Below are 19,916 nucleotides of genomic sequence, written 5' to 3'. Positions count from 1 at the left end.
AAACCGAGTCCGCATTTCCTGCCACATTTGTGTTCGCTCACAATCACTGCAGCTCACCTTGTAGATGCCGTTCCGTCCATATCCGGGTAAAGACGCAGATTTATTGTAGGGGAATTCTGCAGAGAGGAAAAAAATATACACATATATCTTCTCTTATTTCACTCTGTTCAAGATCCATATTGTCGTATTCATGTTACTCACGCCATGCTGACTGTGTGATTAGCTACTCACTAGGCTGGGAGGTGTCAGTGGGCAGACTGCAGGTAGATTTACGAGGATCCGGGTCTTCTGGGCCCATGTGTCCATCTGTGTCACTCTTTAAAATCATCCAACTGGTCCTCTATAGAGACAGAGACAGACAGAGAGACAAGAAAGAAGTAATGGATGATGGAAAAGTATGAGTTAGTGAATTAGTAAATGGCTGCACAGTATTTGTGAGGTTTAAGATAATGACATTAAGAGCAGAAGATATGGACAGACACATAAGGAAACACATACACACAGACCCACCTTGCTGTCCTCCTTGTCCTGCCAGGATGTTCTAGAAGCTGTAAAACAGTCAGATGTTACAGGATGTCAAAGTTAATGAACTGGATCATCTGCCTCTCAGCTCCACTGGACTGTACTATTACCCACAGTAAAACACCCCTGAACCATGACATCATCAGCTGCAGACGGCATCTACAGGGAGCTCTACATGCACTGTGTGACCACACAGTGAAACAGGATGGACAGCAACCACTAGCATTTGTCACAACGTTGTACTTAACAGGACTGCACTGAATTTTGGGAGTCTGACCCACCATTCACTAAGAAAGATATTTTAATAACTACATTTACATTATGATTAAATCTAGTAACAGTATCAATGACTGCAAAAGGCCTTGGTCATTTTGTTTTGGTAACAAATGGCTGGATTTTCATTCATCTTTTTTTGTGATCTCCTGTCCTTTATTCCAGTGCCACCATCAGCCCAAAGTTTCCCCCTGCAGTGAAGATACATCTAAATGAAATTAGTAATGAAACTGACTGCATACAGTCAAGCTCCCCACAGGATGAGCCCTTTTCATTTTGGGCACTGGCTTTTCTTTAGAAAAACACTCAGGCAGTTTTTTTTTTTTCCAACTCCAAAATTCCATGTCCAGAAAGCTAGCTTCAACAACAACAGATCGGGGTGTGTTCCAACTATAGAGGGAACACACTCCTCAGCCTCCCCGAGAAAGTCAAAGTTTCCAGGGTGCTGGAAAGGAGAGTCCATCTGTTAGTCGAAACAGCAATGCGGTTTTCACCCTGGCCATGGAACTGGAGGGGTCGTGGGAGTCAGCCCAACCAGCCCCCTAAAGGCTTATGACCATGTCTCTCTCTGTACTGTCAGAGTGAGAGCTTGGTTCATAAGTCAAACAAGTTCCAAGTCAGTGTTGGACTCCACCAGGGCTACCATTTGTCACCGGTTCTGTTCATAATCTTTATGGACAAAATTTCTATATGCAGACAAGTGGCAGAGGGTGTCAGGGTCGGTGAACTTAGGATTCCATCTCTGCTTTGTGCAGATGATGTGGTCCACTTGGTGTCACCAAACAGTGACCTCCAGCTCGCACTGGGATGGTTTGCAGCCGAGTGTGAAGCGACTGGGATGAAGATCACCACCTCCAAGGCCATTGGTCTCAGCCGGAAAAGGATTGATAGCCCACTCTGGGTTGGAGGACAGTTGCTGCCACAAGTGAAGGAGCTCAAATATCTTGGAGTCTTGAGGGAAAAATGGAACGGGAGACTCACAGGTGGATAGGGGCGGCGTCTGCTGTGATACAGGCACTACACTGGTTTATCTATGTTCCAACTCTCACCTATGGTCACAAGCTGTGGACAGTGACTAAAAGAACAAGATCTCGAATACAAGCGAAATGAGTTTCCTTCACAGGGTGGCTGGGCTCAGCTTTATAGAAAGGGTGAGAGGCTCAGAAATCCGGGAGGGGCTCAGAGTAGAGCCACTGCTCCTCCGCATCGAGAGAAGCCAGTTGAGGTGGTTCAGGCATCTGGTCAGGATGCCTCCCGGTAGTCTCCCTGCGGAGCTGTTTCGGGCATGTCCATCTGGGAGGAGCCCCCATGGCAGATGCAAGACACCATGGAGGGACTATGTCTCTTGACTGACCTGGGAATGCCTGTGCCCCCCACAGATGAGCTGGTGGAAGTAGCCGGGGAGAGGACAATCTGGGCTTCCCTGCTGAGACTGCTCCCCCCGCGTTCAGACCCGGATGAGCGGCAGAATTCGAGACGAGACTATACCAAAATTCTCAGTATGTTGTTTGTTGCATTTGGCATTCTGGGGTCTGGGGTGCAATAATCATGACAGTCTCTATGGACTAAAAGTGAGCCAAAAGACTTGGCATTGTTACTATGGAGACCAGTAGTTTTGATGGGGGGGAAAAAAAAATTCAGCTGCTTGGGTTTAAAGCAGTTTCAATGCAGTTTAGCTCAGAATATTAAAAAGAGATAGATGGCTGTAATGAACTTAGCCTGTTGCACATTACTTTTGCCATCCTTTCAACATACTGCATGTTAAAATATCATCTACGGTGAAATTGCGTGCATTAATTAATAATTCAAGAACACGTACTGAGTAATTGAACACTGTGTGCACAAATTACTAATTCCCTTTCTTTTAGGACAATTTTAAACACATATAATCATCTAGCATACTGCACGCCAAAGCATTCGAATCTACACTGGACAGAGGTATCTAGATAACTTTCATGAAGACTCACTTATCGCTTATTATTAGATATTTTGATGAATGGGTCCTTACCCACAAAAGTATGTGCAGCCATTAAAACATAATGTCGCTTTACATGGCTCCAAGGTTAAGTAGATAAAGCCCTCTTTTTGACAGAGAGCACACACCCTGTGACTTCACATCTGCTTGGATGCATACAATCAGTATGCTGACAGCATTTCATCAATCTGTAGGAATACGCCACATGCAGCTGATTTACCTGCCATTTTTAATCAAGATGAATATTTCCTTGTGTGACAGAGGTGATAAAAACTCCTTGGACTCCTATGTCAGTGTGCTGTAAGTGACTTGGTCATGTGCGCATAGGCTTTAAGGACGACTACAGTGAAAAACCTATACCATAGATAGACAGACAATGGTGAGGGGAGAGACAGTGATTGGTGCAACACTAAGGTCACTGTACAAAGTGAATCATGTACCCAATCACTCACAGTGAACACACAGGCAAAACACCATCACTAAAACCAACAAATGAGCTGATGAGATGAGTGCAGACACGCACGAACAGAGGGAGCAAATAAACAACCGAGTAGCCCAAGTTTGAACGAATACTCAATGTGTCAAGTCAGATACTGAAATATGAGGCAATGTTTTTTTTTTTATAGATAGCCTTTAAACCCTGGATATTATGAATCTGCAAAATAACTACAAACCAAAGTTAACAAATAAATGTAGTGGAGTTAAAAAGTACAAAATTTAACTCCAAAATGTAGTGCAATGAATGTATAAAGTAGTAGAAAATTGAAATAATAAAGTAAAGTACCTCAAAATATATATAGTATATCGTACTAAACTAAACTGTACTTAGTTACATTCTGTCACTGGGTAATTAAGTTTTAAATTTTTACAGTAATCATTTTGAAATATCAGTCATTGGTCTCCTTGATTACTAATAATCAACACTGCCCCTGACTTGGGTGTAAACAGCAACTTGACTGGTACACACAGGCACACAACCCCGAGGCAGTAATTGTGCTTTTTAACGTAGCCTGGTGCAGTGCAACATCATTCCACTTTATTCCAGGAAAGGACAAGTGAATTCAGGGGAGGGTCAACAGTCTCCTTTCTTGGGCTGCAAAATTCTTTTTTTTTTTATAACTTTGTCACAACATTGCAGGTTGTTTGTTGTTTATTTACAACATGAAATGGGTGCAGTACTCTCACACCAGCCCTATACATGTAGCTCCTCAGAGTCTAAGTGCAGGCCTGAGAAAACAAGTGGAGGAGAACTGGGATAAATAGATGAGGAAATTACTGACATGCAAGACATCGTGCAGAGACCAGACCAGAGAAGGAAGTGTTAAAGAGGACGTAGACTGTACCATGCTGTCTGTAGATGGGGGGTTTTCTATAGATATTATCTTTGACCATAGTCTCTGAAGATGGCAACAGGCACAGAGGAAAGAAAATGGAAGAAGCCAACATGAAAGGGAGAGAAAGAAGAGAGAATGGAGAAAAAAGAAGCATGAGTTAGCAGTTAAGGATGTGATATTTTAAGTTAAAAGGGGGGCACAGAATAGCTTGGTTTAACACATTTGTCATTGTCATTATGGCACAACAGAAACATCAGCATTTTCAATAGAATTCATGCAACACATTCAAAATATATCATTTGATTGGTCTTTGTTGAATGGGATGTCTGCCAGCATCTGAAACAATATCCATACAAAAGCAATAAGAGATGACTATGAAAGCCATTCAGCGGATAATCATGGGCCATTTTTTTCTTCTTAACCCCCTCTCAACATGGGAGTTATGTTTTCCTTTGCATGACTGACTGTAATTTTCAATTGGAGAAAATGTTAGATCAAATATATTTTCCTGTGAGAGACTGAATATAATAAAGGACACGATATTTAATGTCAACTCCTTTCCAAATTTAGGGTAAATATAATTCTAATTGATGCAGTCTCGTGTCAGATCAGTCAGAAAGAAATTGCTTTTAAGTTTAAGTCCATCCATCCATTTTCTATACCGCGTATCCGTCAGGGCCTCGGGGGGACTGGAGACCATCCTAACTGCCTACAGGTGAGAGGTACACCCTGGACTGGTCGCCAGTCAATCGCAGGGCCGACACACAAAGACAGACAACCGCACACACTCACACCTAGGGGCAATGTAGAGTAGCCAATTAACCTAATGTGCATGTTTTTTGGAATTGTGCAAGGAAACTGGAGTACCCGGAGAAAACCCACACAGGCACAGGGAGAACATGCAAACTCCACACAGAAGGGCGGTGCTAATCACTTCACCACTGTGCCGCACAGGTATACAGAATAAATAAGACAAATACAAAGTCAGTTATTAAGTACAATCTAAAGATAGTGGGCCTCATGCAAGAGCAACCCATACAAACAGATCCAATCTAAGGTGGCACGCATTAGTGATTTAAGAGAACTTTGTGGCATTTTACACATTTTGTGCTCTTAAAATCTACAGTAGACCAGACGTGTCATACAGACCTGTACGAGTCATGTACAGGTCTATCTTAAAAACACATTAAAGGTTTACGTTGTCCCAGTGTACATGAGCAGTTAGACAAGATCAACAAGAACTCGCAGTCTCTGCATACCTCAGTTTTCCACTGAAGATTCTGGCTTAAGAGGAAAGTAGATAATGTCTTTTCAGAATCAGAATCTTATCCAGGCTTGAGGTGTTGGTGGTCCATGTCAGCTCATTTGACACACTGATCCCAGGGAACTTTATGCTCTCCAAATGTTTCACTTCATTTCCATTTATGTGGAGTGGGAGGTCTTCTATTCTCATTGTTCTTCAGAAGTCAATGATCACCTCTTTTGTCTCGGAGGTGTGAAGGACCAGATTCTTGTCCTCAGTCAGACATTTCACATCATGCCTGCATGGTATCTCATCATTGTCTTAGACCAATCCCACTACTGATCTGTCGTCAGCAACTTAATTATGGAGTTGGAAGAGTGGATGGGGGTGCAGTCATGAGTGAACACGTATAGAGGATCGGACTCAACACACAACACTGCTGGGTTCCTGCGTTCAGGATGAGAGTGGAGGAGGTGTGGTGGCCTATTCTTACCTGCTGTGATCTGTTTGAGTGAAAGTCCATGATCCATGAGCACAGTGAAGAGTCAAGGCTTTGGGTGTTCAGTTTGTTGACCAGTTTGCCTGGGATGACTGTATTAAATGCAGAGCTGAAGTCCACAAAGAGCATGCTCACATAGTTGTTGTGCTTCACCATATGTGTCAGGGCTGCGTGGAGTGCAGTGGTGATGACATCCTCTGTGGAACAGTTCACTCTGCATGCACACTGGTGTTTATCCAGCACTATCCACCAGATAAGATGCCAGACAAGTGGTTTTCTTTCGTTTTCTTTACATTTTAAAACAAGTCATCGGCTTCCTTAGGAAAATGCTAGAGTGCTGTTTTACTCTGAAGCTCCAGAAATGTTTTGTGGACTACAGAACTTCACTCAACTTTCCATTAGTATAGGGGTGAGTAGATAATGTTGGATTTTTCATTTTCTGGTAAACTGTTCCAGTAAGATGATTCGCTAAATCAGAATTGAAACACTCATATGAGCAAACCTTACAAAGGCTAAGAGGTTTAGGATAAGAATATAAAAATGTTCATGCACGAGGCCCACTCTCCCACAGACAACAGCTTTACAAGACTCATCTGCATGTACTTGGAAAGAAGGAGCTCCAATGTATTGGAAAATTAAAGGTTTACTCTGCACAAAACATTTAACTTATTGAGAAACATGAATAAGCACACCACTTAAAAATCCTCCATAGTAATCCCCGTTCAGTAGTTTAGAGATGCAACAGACGTAAAATCGTCAGCTACAGGAGGCCAGTGAAATAATGCTTTTCAGCTACATGTTACTGGTGGTACTACACCTGTAAGAAACCTCTGGTGTCAACATTTTTGGAAGGCTTTTGTTATTTGCTATAACTTTATAGCTCATGCCGTAATTCGCCTCTGTGTCACTAATGACTGCCTCCTCCATAGAATGCGTAAAGATGCAGGAAGAACTGAAAGTTGAGTTGTAAAGCAAGCAGTGCAGATATGGCCTACCTGGTATGTGGAAATGCCGGGGAGCAGCCACGTAGGTAGAAGCAGAGGTGGGGGATTTTCCATCAGAATAGGTGGATAAGCTTGGGGTACTCCGACCACTTTCACTACCTCCATTGGGGACAGAGTAGGGTGGGCATTGGATACAAAAACCAAAAAGGAAAAGGTTTGGGAGTAAACAAAGGGCATTGGGGAAGCAAAAAGGCTGTGTTAAGGTAAACATATTGATAAATCTCAAACACAAAGCTGTGAATATTACAATAATGTAGGTGACTTGATAACCCAGCCATTTACTGTATTTACAGTATTGAAAGATTGTCTTGAAAAATTTTACTGAGATTTTGGTGACCTGTTAAATGATGAGACACAAAAATCATCCTGAACTGTAAATGCTACCTATTTACCATAGATATTGTATAGATATTGTTGAGCCTCAGCCCAAACATCCTTCTTTCCATCCATCAACATCCTCAGAATGCCCATGGGAATCACCACTTTGAAAAAGGACTACCCATCCTTTGCACAAAGCTGTCTTTGGCCACATATATCTCCAGTTTTGTTTCTTTCACCCAACGATTGGATGAGGGATGGAATGAAGACCAGTAAATCGATACCTTTCCTTCATAGCTCACCTCTTGACAAAAACAGTACTAATTCAAGACTGAATTACTTCTGCTGATGTTTGTAACTTGCAGTCACAACACTGTAATGCTTCCACTCGGGGTAACTGCTATGTTTTACCTGCATCGAGCAGTCCACCAAAACATGGCCTGAGACTTGAAGGTACTGATCTGTGTAAAGATGACCCTTTCAATCTGTGCCAGTGGTATTACATGTCATACACTTCCTGTCTCCTAAGCGGGCCTGTCACTTCATCTCCATTCATCACTGGACATTTTTAACACCAATACATTACTGGCGGCTATTGCTTGTCCATGGTGAACCAAAGCAACACTAGATTTATCTGCTAGCTTAATTTGTTTGCTAGAGATCTCCAGATTTCATGAGAGTATGTTGCTGAGGCAAAGACAAAGTTAATTACTTTCTAATTTGTCTGTCTGAAAAATGCCATTTTGGTGTCAGAATTGAAAAATTCCAAATCAAATTTAAAAGATATGTGGTTTGTGAAAAATCATTTTTGGTGACTGGGTCAAAAGAATAATATATGCCCACGTTCACTTTTTCCATCAGAGCGAATAGTTGCAGGAATTGCCACTAGTCTCCTCAAGGGGTGGGGGTAACTCTTCAGTGAGACGTACAATTTCTGAAGCGTCTGTTAAATCCTAAAGAGACTGAACGTCACTTTCAGACTGATCCACTGACAAAAAGGGACCAAAGGATGTGGAGTGTGAAGCCTCCACTGCCTCTAGGTGTGAGTGTGACTGGTTGTCAGCCCTGTGATAGACAGCTGACCTACATGACTGTACATGATTGCACATGACTCTTTGCACAAAGTTAACTGGAATGAGGTCAGTCCTCTGTGAATTTGCACAGGATAAGCTGAACTGTTTTATGGCACAATCTACTTTATGCTGCATTGAAGCTGCTGAAGTGATTAATTGAAGCCACTGCAGAGAATCACGCAGACCTTGCAGAGTTCTTGAGCAGCCCATTTTCACACCTACAGGACTGCTGGTTTTGGAAAGTCCTCAGAAATGTTCAGACACAGCTGGCGAAAAGGAGCTGGTGCTGTTCTGTACAGCACTTCATTTGAACTGTAAAATATCCCCCAGCTCTCTAGTAGAGAGCTAAATATTTAATTCTTGCAAAACATTTCTGCACTAGGTCAATGAGTGGTTGGTTCTCATCACGTAACAGTTTTCACTGCAAAATAACAAAAGATAATGGCAAAATAATGGGGTTTGTTACATTTGTCCATTTGTGTTTTGTTGTTAGCGTCACATACATTCACATTCTGCTGATTGCTTGTATGTATGTGTTTTGTATCTATGACAACAACCAAGGGTCCACCCCATTGTGTTATGTCACAGGCAGGCTGGGTGATGAAGTCACTGACACCCTGAAGGCCAAAGAGTAACAAACACTTTACATCCAGAGCTTTGAGGAAGAAACAGAGAGAGAGACTGGGGGTGAACCTAAGAGAGTGTTAACTGATTGAACACACACTCTTCACCCTCCGAGGAACCCTGGGCAGCAATCTGGATGCAAATGAGTGAGATCACTGACTCACGCAGCAGTGCTGTTAGTGCTGGTCCCAGTGATCTCCTATACATACACACAATCACGCACACATGCACATAAATGCACGCATGATCACACCACAGTACTGTTAGTGCAGGTCTGAATGTAGGGCAGGTCCTCCATAAAAACATATGGAGCTGAAGTAGGATGTGTCGGAGGCTTGGAAAGTTTAGGGAGGAGATGCATTATAATTCATGTAAAAGGATTACACATTTGACAAAAGGTGGAGGCCAGTGATTAATCCAACACCAATAACACAATGATAAGATATAAAAGATGGTTGCGTCATTAACAAGGAATCAGGGAGATCATTTTAAACAAAAACATAGCACATTCAAGCTTGCAATTCCTTTCCTCAACTCTCCCTCAATTTCCAAAAGTGACCTGAGAGTCTCTTAAGTCTTAATATCACCGAAACTCCTCCAAGGAAATCCGATAGCTCATCAAAGCATGAACTTGTTGCATGAAAACTAATATCTCTCTTTCACAGGATCTTAGGAACCGATTGAACAAGACTGTGTATTTGCTGTACTGTAAATATAACCTTGTATTTCTTCATTATTTTTATCATTATCATTATTATAGATAATCTTTTATATCTTTTTATATCTTTTCTGTACTTTTAGCACTTGTCTTGTTCTGCTGGCTGCTGTAACAACCAAATTTCCCCTCGTGGATCAATAAAGTCTCATCTCATCTGTAAAATGCCACTGCAACTGGCAATCAGACCCCCAAATTACGGCTCAGCCCACTTGGGCTATTTCATTCCCCCTCCTCTCTTTCATCTTCCTCCTAGGAGAATTCCCTCTTATCCTCTCCACTCTGTCATGGAAAAACCACCAAAACCTTGAAACACGTGTTCATGATTTTCTGTGCAAATACTGAGTTGGAAGCTCATGCTATTTCACTCTCTATCGCTTCCTTTAAATCAGCCATGGTTCAAGCAATCATAGGTCAAAAAAATGTGTTCCTGCTGTCAGGGTTCTATATAGCACAAAAATAACATCTTTTCTGAGGCAAAGATTATCTACAAGTGAAAATTTCCCTGTATGAAAGTGCCTGGGTGCTGTCGAAACTCTTTAAATTGGGGCCGTCACTTTAAAATCAAAATCTGAACGCTATTAAAAAAGCAAAAAGTCTGTTGCTACCAGTAAACTAAGCTATATTTGCTAATGCAAAATGGAGAAAACTAGTGATTCACACTGAATGGATAATGGCAACGTTAAACTGAAAAACCCTCTGTGCTAACATGCATATGCTTCCGAAACTGCATATCCCTAAACACAAAATTAAAGAAAGCTATAAAGATTTAGTGATGATAACATTTGCAGTTGACAACCAAAACCAACCAAAACCAAATAAACTATAGCATCAGGGTCACACTCAGGTCTACATCAAACTACACAAGTTAAACCATGCACAACAATAACACTGTCCACAGACACAAGTGAACAGAACAAGCAGAATGAGAAAAACTGAGTGGTCCTATGAATGTACCTGGATGAACTCCATGAAACACCACGATACGGACAACAACATCACAAAACCTGCTAACCATTCCAATAGAGGATCGGCGACACAAAGAAGAGAAAAACTACTGGAGTTTTTACCGTTAGGAGGAGGTAAAATGAGGTGCAGGGATGTTGTACGCATAGGATCAGGCAGGGGGTCCTGTTTGAACGCTGAAGGGGTTGAGAGAGAAGGTAGCAAAGGGAGCTTGTTGGATAAGCCTTTCTGCAGGGTTGCAGCATGAAAGGGGAATGTGTCCAGTGCTGGTTTGTGATGCTGATCTCAAGGATATGTGGTATCATGCATAGCATTAACAGTTTCATGGTTTTGCTTCAAGAATTAACAGAAATAAATCTTCACCAGTGACCAAACAGTGGTTACGGATCCAAATGCAAAATGTACACAATGTCAGATGTTTTGTTTCCTGTTATGATTCATTTGTCCACGGTGAACCAACAGACTGAGAGATACAGAGGATGAATTTCCAACACATGGTTAATTTGATGGTGAACCATAGCCCATGCCAAGTCAAGTCTATTCAGTGGTTGGATCACAGCACTCCATTCTTTAGGACCTTTGTTCTCAGTCAAATACAGAAAGGACTGGCATCTTGCTGCTGTGTGGAAACATGTTTAGCTACAGATTTTCAAGAGTTTTATGTCTTCTATTCTGTTTTGGGGAACACCTTTACACAGTCAATCTGGCTGACCTGCTTTCTTTGCACTTTACTATACTTTATGTAGCATATGTTAGTTTATTTAAAATATGTTTAGTCTATTTATGATCAGTATGGTTTTATCATCTAAATCTCTCCTACTAACAGTTAGGCTGTAACACGCTACTTGATGCTTGAATTTCCCTCAAGATCAATAAAGTAGCTATCTATCTATCTATCTATGAAAACCCTGATTTTGGGGCACTGTGTGTCCCTTTTCAAATATAAGCTTTTTAGAAGCTCTTGAAAAGGCTGATGGTTCTGTTTAAGGTTTTGCAACAGCAATTTGGTCAAAACGTCCTTTGTCTGTATTAGACCAGATCTTGGTTTCAGCGTGCTTTGATACCTCTGAAGTAAGGGATGTAGTTGTGCTGCTGCAGCATGGCCAGGGTGGTAGGGTTTAGGTGATAAGACAAGCCTGCACCGCCACCTGCTGGTGTTGGTGAGTACTTTCCACTCCCACCAATACCAACATTCCCTTCAGCCACACCAGAATAGTACATGGGGAGGGAAGATGAGTCTCTGGCCCAGGTGGAGGGGTACTTAATAGCGCCCATTAGGTTTGGAGGCAAAGGGAGAGAACTGAAGTCACGGGCCTGGCTGCTGGATCTACCACCAAGGCATACCTCTGGCCCTGAATGTCCAATTAGATCACAGGCAACATGTTGAGTCAAAGGATAAAAATGTGAAGGTATTAGGTTTCTTTATAGTTAAGTATTTTTGCAATGTAATATGCAAATCTGCACACAGCACATAATATCTTAATATATAATCATAATGTTTCAATTATGTACAAAAGAGTAGCATATTTTTAATTTTATGAACAAGCCCTATAATCCTCTTCAAAAGGTAAAATTGAAGGGCCGCTATCGAGCTTCTCAGAGAAGGAAACCAGTCATAACTGACCAAAAAGTCTCAGTACTTGACATTTATAACTGATCTGAGGCAGATAATAAAAATCCTTTCCATCAACTTTCTTAACTTAAGAAATTATTCAGATCTATGCTTTAGGAGAGCTCCAGAAGTGTCCAAACCTGTTAGAAGCCGCTAGTCCATGGTGTTCAGACAGACATGTTACATGTCTTACATTTGATAATGTTGCCAAATAGCAAACAATTAAGTAGCTTGACAGCAACGCAGTTTTTTAATCACCCAAAAGGTCTGGACAGTGTAATATGAGGGTATCAAAATTTAATCAAACTGTAAAGGAGCATATCATTTAATTTCTGGTTTTGAGTCACCAGCAGGAAATCTCTAAAAAAAAAAAAAAGATGAAGCAAATGATGATGAGTCATTTGTGATTTCATCTCCTAAAAATACAGAAAACGAACTTTGCCTCCCACCATCTTGTTACCTATCATTCACTGAGAAGAATAAATGTGAGAAAAGAATTTTCATGAAAATATTCAGAAATACAAATGTGGAGGTTTTCAGATAACAGCAGCATTACATGAATAACAGACTGTGTGTCATACGTGTATGAGCCTGATACCTGGTCGGCTGTAATTCTGGGGGGAACGGGACGGGGTATAACGTCCGTAGCCCCCAAGGGAGCTGTTGGAGCTGGGACTGGAAGGCCTCCGCTGACGGGGTGATTTCTCCCCATCACCCTGGATGCACAAATGGATAAAATTAAGAAAAAAAAACCAAAAAAACGTCAGCACGTTCTCCTGAGATTATTATATTATCTCACTGTTTCATCACAGCAGCAAAAAGGAATTCGGGCGTGACTTCATTCCTGATATTTTCCTAATGACGTGGATCAATCATGTTGCACAAGGCAATACAACATTATCACTATCAGTGTAGTACAGTCAGGATGAGGCTTAGAAAACTGACCATTCAAGTCACATCTTTACATATTTTTTTTTTCATTTCTTTCATTTTTTCATTTCATGACTGTCACACAATGTCATAAATAAAAATGGCAGAAGATCTGATGATCTGATGAAATTCAAACAAATTTCAATTTGAATATTCCCTGTCTAACTCTGGCTAACTATTTAAAGGGTCAGTCCACACAAACTATAATTAACACTCACTTGGGATCAGCCTTGTTGAAAGTTTTGTTTTATTTGTCCATGAAGGTGGACACATGAAATTTCCAATGTGATGATACAAGTCAACCTGCAATAACCTGTACAGCTTCATCCATGTCATCCCTGCCAATTATTTGTGTGGCCACTACTTTTAACGCACTGCTTCAAAGCTCTGACCACATCTGAGAAGTGAGCAATGATTAAGATGTCTGAAACCTACACAGCTGCAGCCTCAAAAACAAGTATAAGATGTACAATGGCCCCAGAACCAATGGCAGTCTGACAGATGATGTCACCAATTGGCATTCTTAGCAATTACTGGTAAGAACAATGTTATTACTGACAGCAATCATGTCCAAAACTATGAACTGAAGACCAAACTCATAATTAAATGTAATTCTCCTTTAGGCATATGACCTTGCCAGCTTCTTTAATTGAACTAGCAACATTTGTATGGACCATTAAAAGACACATTAAATGTTTAACTCCACTAAATCACACCCACAGGAAACCACTGATGGAGGGTGCAACATCCATAGTGAGACATAGTGCATTATATTACCTCAGTAGGAGCAGGAGAAAGCAGCTGGGGGGACTGCAAATGAAGAGGGGGAGAAAGCCAATGATTAGGACGAACTCATATATGAGGTTATATGAGTTTACCATCCAACTACGTGAGTGATATCTAATGTCAGTGAGTTATGACGTCTGCTGTGAGGACATTCCTGATGGGAGGATGAACTGAATGAAGTGAGTTCGAAGTATAATGTTCAATTTACACAATCGGGGCTATAAGACTGTGGGCACGCCGCAGAGGAATGGGTGAGATTGTGAGAAAGAAGCAAGCATGGCGCTGATGGAGGACTGTTACTGACTTTACTATGTGAGTGAGGGATGAATGGCAAAGCAAGGCAAAAAAAAAAGAAAAAAATCAGAAGGGAGTTTAATTAATCATAAATCAAATCAGGTATTCATTTGATGAAACCTGGGAAATAAATCATCTGTATCAAAATCAAATCATCTTTTCATCAATCAATTTGAAAAACACAATTATTTCCACTGCACCACATACTCACCAATATATGTTGTATACATTCAAATTAGATATATACAAAATTCAAATTAGAAAATATCTGCTGATATATTGGCCAGTATTAGCTTATTAGCCCAGTGCAGCTTGCAGATGTATTTGTATGAGAGTATCTCTTGGCTCATAAGTAAACACTATATGCACATTTAAGGGATGCTTAATAATTCAATGATATATGCGTGTTTACCAATATTGGTATTAGCTTAAAAACAAGGTATGTAATTTGGTTAGAGAAACCTACTATAAAATAGACTACTAGAGCAGTTGTAGGACATTAATATGAAAAGGTACTGACAAATCTCTGGTGATTCAGTAATAATCAAGTCACTAATAAAGTCCTCAATTAAAGGTCATGAGCTATTTACTGGGGCAGTAGTGGTGCAGTGGTTAGCACTGTCGCCTGATAGCAAGAGGGTTCCAGATTCGAATCCTGGTCTGGGATTTTGCATGTTCTCCCTGTGCCTGCATGGGTTTTCTCCGGGTACTCCGGCTTCCTCCCACAATCCCAAAGACATGCACATTAGGTTAATTGGCTACTCTGCTCTAAATTGCCCCTAGGTGTGAGCATGAGAGTGTATGGTTGTCTGTCTTTGTGTGTCGGCCCTGCAATTGACTGGCGACCAGTTCAGGGTGTATCCCGCCTTTCGCCTGTAGTTAGCTGGGATAGGCTCCAGCCCCCCTGACAGATAAGCAGTATAGAAGATGGATGAGCTATTTACTGTCATTTCTCTGCTACTACTGTACTTAGTATTGCACTTAAGTACAGAACTTGAGTAAATGTACCTATTTAGCATTTAATATTAGATTAGAGATAAAGTTAGAAAGTAGAACTGAAAGACAGAGAGTTTTGAGGTTAGTCTACCTCTCCGTAGTGCCTCTCCTCAGATACATAGCTGACGTATGGAGAGTAGGACAGCATGTCAGGTCTGTCTATGTTATATATGGCCTTTGTCTTTGGAAGGGCTGCCAGGTCCTTGTAGTCCAGCATCTCCTCTCCTAGTTTGGCCTAGGGACAGAAAGAAAAGACACTTACTTAACATTCTTTGCTGAGTTAATATGTATAAAATAATTACTACAAATCCTAAAAACGGGAATGCTGTGGGAAAAAGCTGAACTATGTGGTGCTGCTGCCCCCTATTGGTGAGTAAATGTGAAGCAGTCTTACATAGATGACTCTGCTAGGAGAGCCTGAGGCGCTGGAGGCTGGGACTGAAGTGATGCTCTCAGATGAAGTGCGGGTCACCTGAAACACACCAAACACACAACTATGTTTAAATATACCGGAGGCACATATGTTGAGGGACTTTACAGAGAGAGATGTTATATATGCTGCACAAATCGTTCATTCATTAAAGCTCATGCAATATTTGGTTGTGATTTTTCAATTCAAATCAGCCTTGTTCTTTTCCTTTAAGCAACTAAATCTCCTCAGAGCTTTGTGAATTAATCCTTTGACTGTTTTTTTTAATTAACCAATTAAATCTGTTTATTATCATTCTGAACACACTAAAGCTTCAAGACAGTGAGTTAATGCAAGCCAGGCTAGCTGTTTCCCCCTGCCTTAAGTCTTTATGCTAAGCTAGGCTAACCACACCATGACTCCAGCTCTGTATTCAGCACCCAGACAGATTTATCATTTATTATTTATTCTCACCTCACTGGCAAGGAAAGTAAACATATACAAATATATTAAAGTATTTTTTAAATACTGATCTTTTTATGTTTTTATGTTGGCACATTTAATTTCATTATGATCAAACAGCACATACATGGTGGTGTTATTAGTGAAGCTGTCCTGAGCATCAGTTGCTGTTAAAGTACACAAGTTGGAGACAGAGAACAGACTTTCCACTTCAGAGCAAATTAAATATGTGTATAAATACTCATTATTATCTTTCTCATCTTTCAAGATTATCAGTTATATCATCTCTGTATGTCGAGTTTTACTAGCTACAGATGATATATCCTACAAATACAGGTACACACATCACATATCAGTCATTAGTACTTGCTTGTGGCCTGTGGAGGTTTCTGCTACTCATTCTGAAGCAAACATTAGTAAATTTTCAACACATGATCAACCCATGCAGCAGATGTTTGTGGGGGCGTGAGTGGTTCTGGGGTGGGTACAGGACATACAGGAACACCAACCTGTTGCTCAGGGATGTCACTGAGCTGTATCCGGACCTGCTTCTAGGAAGGAGATGGGTTATAATGAGGAATGAGGATGGGAGATGGTAGAAGGACCTTTCAAGCAATGGTACTGCGACTGATCAGTCACATCCTCTTTGAATGTACTGGTTTGTGTTGAGGTTGACAAGTTGATGTGATCTCATGCTTACTAGAACGAAGTTGGTGACTTTTTTGGTGAACATTTTTAATACTAACATCAACAACAAATTACAGTAGGGGACCAGCAGCAACAACAGGAGGTAGACCTTCTTAGAGTTGCAATATGTAAGAATTGGCCACTTGTCAAATTCATACTCCAAATAATAGGGGACAGCATATTACCAGACTAATTGTTGCTAACTGTGGCTGCTGTGAGCTAGTTAGCTCAGTTAGCTGTGGAGGTAACAGCCCTTAGTTGACTCTGATAGGACTGGGATCTCAGAGAACTGGGGGAGCATTGGTGAAGGCCTGAAGCGAGTGGCGTCAGAATGGCCATCAGAACCAGAGTAGTAGTAGTAGTAGCAGTAGTAGTAGTAGTAGTAGTGGTGGTAGTAGTAATGGAACTGAGTTCAGCAGTCAGTCAGTAAGACTGAAGGTGGCCATTTTGATAACGGGGAATACAATTCCCATTTGATTTACAGCAACTCTGTCCGAAATAGCTCTAATGTGGATCCATTTTGGTTCTATTTGGGGATTTGTGACACAATTACAAGTATCTCATCTCTACTGACACGTATGCAGTTATGGCTTTGCTGTCTTTTCCACTCACCTTACTCTTCTCCTCCTGCTTGGCTGCTTGTCTGCATGGAGGATGCCAAATAGAAGATCCTGAAGACACGCAAAGACAAGAACCGTCAGCAGTTTTTCCATGATCTCACGTGTCCATTTGTGTTTTTTCTAGCATCATGGCTCTAGGGATGGCAATGGTAGTTGATCAGTCAGTCTACCAATTTGGTCCAAACTGAAAAGTCTCAGCAGCTACCAGGTTTTGTTCAGACATTTGTAATTCTCACACAATTAATTCTCACAACACTGGTGAGTCCCTGAATTTCCACCTGGTATCATTATCACTTGGGTGAAATTAACTTAGATTTACGATTAAATACGGTGTGGTTAGTACTAATTAACAAAAGCCAGCATGCACATACACGAAGTTGAGATGGTGCTGAACATTGGTACATGGTAAACATTACAGGATAAACATTAATATATCAACATTGTGAGCATACAAAATGAGCATTTAACTTAGCAACATCATGCCTAAGTACAACCAGATAGAGCTGCTAGCATGTCTGTAGGCTTTTAATATGGCACAATACTAATTGTGTCTTAAGTATACTGTAAACACTTTCAACTCACTCTACTTTAAAACTTTAGCTTTGAAAACAAATTTGCAAAGAATTTGGCAAAGAAAATACATGCAAAAAAGATAAAGCAATGGACATCTACATATGAGGAAGATGTATTGTATAAATGTATACATTTTTCTATTTTCTTCTAAAGGAGCCAATCAAGATTCCACACTACATGCATAACTCATTTGCTCAGTGACATCCTTTTGATTTTAAGGCAGAAACTTTCTGAAATCTATTCACCCTAAAGTAACATTAAACAGTTCAACAAAAATCGAGGTAAATCAAACACCCACGGCAAAGCCCCAAACACAGCATCTCTGTGAGTGTGTGACTCAGGAACATGTGTGCATGATTCATTCACCAAGCTGCTAGCCCATTTTGTTACAAGTAGAACAAGTGGATCCACAGTGCATTGCGTTTATGGTAACACACTGGAAATCAAAACTAAAAATAAGTGTTGTTAGTTTACAGGTTATAAATACAGGAATGAAAGAGTGGATAGAAATAGAACAGAGTAAAGAAATGTCACCAGTGGATTACTAGCTTCGGTGCTTCTTCTGATCTAACAATACACAGTCATGTGTTTAAGGATTAAATCTTTTTTTTGCTAGGCATAAACATGTACAGTACCTACCCTTTTTGGAGCTACACTAAAAATCTTGAAGACAGATTTTGAAGGTACCTAAAATTTTAAACTGCTTTTACCTTGCAGGTACATTTCTTCTCCCTCTGCAAACATCTGCTCACAGCGAGCACAGCGGGCACATGTGGGGTGGTAATGCTTCTCTCCAGCCTGTTGAGCATTAAACAAGAACAGATTATGATATTGTAGCACTCATTGTTGGTTTTGGTGTTTTTATGGGAATTATGAAAGGAATACTAAGGCAATTTGGTATTGCAGTTAAATAAATGTGAGGAGACAGTATATGCCCAAAACTGAAGCAGCAAAGCCCAGATATCCTGACATTTTACTCTAGAAATGTATACATGTGTCTATATAAATAATAAATATTTTATATTTTATTCTATATTTTAATTTATTTTTCATTTGGTCGGGAAAATTGCAATGTCTGTAAGAAGGAAGAATTTCCCCTTGGGGATAAATAAAGGAATTCTGATTCACTTTAATCCTTAGTTTGAGTCAAGCTCTAAAGAGATTGGGTCCGACATTTCCCATCCATCCATGGGGTTTACACATAGAGACAAACAAGCTACACTTCCCAAAACTTGATGTTATAACACTCACAAGTGCAGTAGATATACAGAAAAAGAAGAAAACACTGGTAGTCATTTCCACAGGTGAGTGCCCAACACACTGAAAATTTCCCAAGATGTTTTGTGTTTATGCACATGAATAAAGACACAATCTTTTCTGTATGTCTGAAGGCTGAGTTCATTAGAAAATGCAGATAAGATTCAGGGTGAAATTAGTTCTGGTGAGTAAAGAATCGTACTGCTGTAATAATTTTTTGTCCTGCAGAAGTTCTCAGATGACTCTGCGCTTGTCGGTCTCATCACCGATGATGACGACGCGAAATACAGGGGACTGACGCAGGACTTTGTGGACTGGTGTCAGCAGAACCACCTCCTTATCAACGTGGGGAAGACCAAGGAGATGGTGGTGGACTTCCGCAGACACCAGCCTATCGCCCCTGCCCCAGTGAACATTCAGGGAACGGACGTTGAGCGAGTGGACTCTTACAAGTACCTGGGCGTTCACCTAAATCACAAACTGGACTGGACTCACAACACGGAGGCACTGTGCAGGAAGGGCCAAATAAGGCTTTACCTCCTGAGGAGACTGTGGCCTTTTGGAGTGAGGAGGCCACTCCTGAAGACCTTATATGACTCGGTGATGGTGTCCGCCGTCAAGTATGGTGTGGTCTGTTGGACCAGCAGCATCACAGAGAGGGAGAGGAAGATGCTGGACAAGATCATCAAGAAGTCCAGCTCTGTCCTGGGCTGTCCTCTGGACTCAGTGCAGGAGGTGGGGGAC

At 41.0% G+C, this 19,916-nt stretch overlaps 1 protein-coding gene across 14 annotated transcripts in view; it reads right to left on the bottom strand.

The window, feature by feature from the left end:
* The window catches only part of ablim2 (actin binding LIM protein family, member 2), a 78,352-nt gene that overhangs the window by 5,891 nt on the left and 52,545 nt on the right, over nt 1-19,916 (bottom strand). For 2 of the 14 annotated variants that reach the window (XM_046379958.1, XM_046379957.1), the window contains 13 exons: nt 18,626-18,713; nt 17,335-17,393; nt 16,545-16,586; nt 15,559-15,636; nt 15,256-15,399; nt 13,866-13,898; nt 12,757-12,874; nt 11,611-11,898; nt 6,842-6,949; nt 4,114-4,167; nt 511-548; nt 232-340; nt 58-116 (listed from right to left, as the gene is read on the bottom strand). In XM_046379958.1, coding sequence (XP_046235914.1) covers nt 58-116; nt 232-340; nt 511-548; nt 4,114-4,167; nt 6,842-6,949; nt 11,611-11,898; nt 12,757-12,874; nt 13,866-13,898; nt 15,256-15,399; nt 15,559-15,636; nt 16,545-16,586; nt 17,335-17,393; nt 18,626-18,713 — 1,218 coding nt within the window. The other 12 variants (XM_046379959.1, XM_046379960.1, XM_046379962.1 and 9 more) reach the window with 12 other exon arrangements.

Source organism: Scatophagus argus, chromosome 23, assembly GCF_020382885.2.
Source record: "Scatophagus argus isolate fScaArg1 chromosome 23, fScaArg1.pri, whole genome shotgun sequence".
In the NCBI taxonomy this organism is placed as follows: domain Eukaryota; kingdom Metazoa; phylum Chordata; class Actinopteri; family Scatophagidae; genus Scatophagus; species Scatophagus argus.
The sequence above is the reverse complement of the archived record's forward strand: the minus strand, read 5'-3'. Positions and strand labels throughout refer to the sequence as shown.